This window comes from Poeciliopsis prolifica, unplaced genomic scaffold (assembly GCF_027474105.1).
Source record: "Poeciliopsis prolifica strain line A6 unplaced genomic scaffold, Auburn_PproV2 SCAFFOLD037, whole genome shotgun sequence".
NCBI lineage: Eukaryota > Metazoa > Chordata > Actinopteri > Cyprinodontiformes > Poeciliidae > Poeciliopsis > Poeciliopsis prolifica.
The window spans coordinates 1,587,265-1,590,000 of NW_026562412.1; the positions used below are offsets into that span (position 1 = coordinate 1,587,265).

At 39.5% G+C, this 2,736-nt stretch overlaps 1 protein-coding gene across 1 annotated transcript in view; it reads right to left on the reverse strand.

Annotated features, from left to right (window-relative positions):
- Window positions 1-467: 467 nt before the first annotated feature.
- LOC129374811 (protein TUNAR-like) overlaps window positions 468-2,736 on the reverse strand; it is a 6,664-nt gene continuing 4,395 nt past the window's right edge. The window contains exon 2 of the mRNA XM_055053457.1: window positions 468-1,361. Coding sequence (XP_054909432.1) covers window positions 1,176-1,361 — 186 coding nt within the window. The 3' untranslated portion in view covers window positions 468-1,175. The remainder of the gene's footprint in view (window positions 1,362-2,736) is intronic.

The following is a 2,736-nucleotide window of genomic DNA, read 5'->3' on the forward strand; positions in this document are numbered from 1 at the left end:
GAATCAAAGAACTTCATCTATGAATTGCTTGCAATCTGCAGCTCCACCACTAGGTGTCACCAGAGGTTGATTTTGAAGCTTTCTTTCTTTTTTTTTTATGTTCTTGTGACTAAAAACTGAAAATCTTTAAAATCACATTTTGACCCAAAATTAATGAAATTCTCCAAACTCAGCATAAAAGTTTTGAATGTTCAATTCGAAAGTTGATTGAAATTAAGATTAAATATTTTAAATAAGATTATACTTGTAAATTTAAAAATCCAGATTAGCTCGAGTTTTAAGGCAAACAGGTTTTACATGTTGGTGAAGTGTGAACTGGAAAATGACTCATATTTTTAGATGATATCTTTAACATGTCAAAAACATTTCTGACCTCAATCCATATAAAATCTGCATTTGACCCATGAAGTGAAACAGCCACAGCTAAAAGTCCTCCTGAGAAGTTTGTTCATGTATATGGATGGATTTTATTAGAATATTGATAACCATTACAGGTCAAAGAGATGCATAAAAACCTTGAATAATATATGATAATCATGCTGTTTCCTACAAACGTCTCTGGCTCAGTCTCATCTTTCTTCAGCTGTTGTCAAACACAAAGCCTGGCGGATTCATCATGGATGAATTTCAGCTCCAGCTCGCTTCAAAAGTCGTTTTCTCAATAAACAGTTCAATAAATGACTCAAATTCATATAAATTAAACTAATTATTAACAAAGATTTTATAGAAGTTGATGTGAAATGTTTCATTTGTCCCATAAAAGCCTTTATAGAAGGATGAAAACAATTATGTTGATGTCACTGAAATTCTGGCTCTTCCCAAAAACATGAGCGGTCTTTCCCTGGCGCAGTCTTTAGGTCCGGCAGCTGGAAACAGCTGCAGACCGTCAACAGCTGCAGACCGTCAACAGCTGCAGACCGTCAACAGCAGCAGACCGTCAACGTTTCATGCACTTTTTAATAGGAATCAGAAACAATCCGATCATCTGGATGGTTTATGATGCAGCATGATCTGCATGAAGCCGTCGCCCAGCCTCCAACCCGGCTCCGGTCTGACTCCTCCCATCTTTTCTGTGCTGCAGCTGCTGCAGGCTGGTTGTGCTGCAGCTGCTGCAGCTGCTGCAGGCTGGCTGCGCGCGCAGCGTGACGTGGTGGCGCCGGTTAGCAGTTTGCGGCCTACAGCGTTGTGTAAATGTAGACGAAGATGATGACGACCAGGTTGAGAATAGTTCCAATGATGCCCAGCATGGCCAAGATGCTCTCCTCCTTACTCTCCTTGTCTTGAATTCCCTTTTCCTCATCACTGTAGACAGCGTTGACCATTTTCCCCGCAAAAGTCTTCAGTTTTTGTCTTGGACCAATCTGCAGCAGAAGCAGAAACAAATCCTGTTTAGATGACTGGAACTGATTGTTTTTAAATGCAGACTGACTTTGAGGTTTGAATGGTGACGTAAATAATTAGAATAAAAAATCCAGATAACTGCATATTTATAACAAGCTAATGCTAAATTAGCTTTTTCCACTTATTGTTACGATTATTCCATACAACTCAGATAAAGAACAAAATCATTTATTTGGGGTAAATGTGCATTTAAAACATTGTTCAACCCGGTTGTATGAGTCTGCACCCGTTAGCATTAGCATTAGCACTCAGTTTCCTTTGGAATGACTGTTAGCATCCCACATCCTGACTTGGTCATATTTAGTCTACGAACTAAATAACTAAATTTATATAGTCACTAAACAGTTTTGAGCCAAATGAAATATTTTGCTGGTTAACTAAATATTAACTTGTTTAGTTAACAAGCTTGTTAACCTGGTTGCAAGCTAACTTATTTACTTACTTTTTCAATAAATTTATACTTGTTCAATACTTATTAGCTTAACACTCAATACATAACAAGTTAAGTATTTGGCTTGGTAACTAATTTAGTTAGGAGCTTAATAATTTAGCTTAATAACTAAAATAACAGCTAATATTTAGTTCCAAACAAAACAGTTTGGACCTAAATATTTGTATGATTTACAATCTTTAGCCTCCAGCAGCTGCATCACGTTTTCAGTTCGTGTTTGTAAAGCAGTTTCAGGATAAATGGGTGAAATTTAATCATCTTTAGATCAAAGTTTGTTTCTTTAAAGCTTCATGACAGAGAAAAGAGCAAATATTTCTGCTCTCCTCAGGTGTGAGTGTGTGTAGATATGCGTGGCCCCGGGTGCCCTGTTAGAAACTAGCTGCATGCTGTCGGCCTTCAGGCGCAGCAGCTTGTGAGAGTTGGCATCCAAACGCCTCTCATGAGAAAAGTGCTTCTCATGCGGGTCAACGGCTTTTCAACAGCAACTCGCAGCAGAATCAGGAGAACCAAAAATAAACCGTCTAACACGGAGCCAGACTCTGAAAAACACTTTGGATGCAAAAACTGACTCCCATCGAGTTACATGGACCACAAATGAATGGATGGATGGATGGATGGATGGATGATGGATGGATGGATGGATGGATGGATGGATGGATGGAGGATGATGGATGGATGGATGGATGGATGGATGGATGATGGATGGATGGATGGATGGATGGATGGATGGATGGATGGATGGATGGATGGATGATGGATGGATGGATGGATGGATGGATGGATGGAGATGGATGGATGGATGGATGGATGGATGGATGGATGATGGATGGATGGATGGATGGATGGATGGATGGATGGATGGATGGATGGATGGATGATGATGG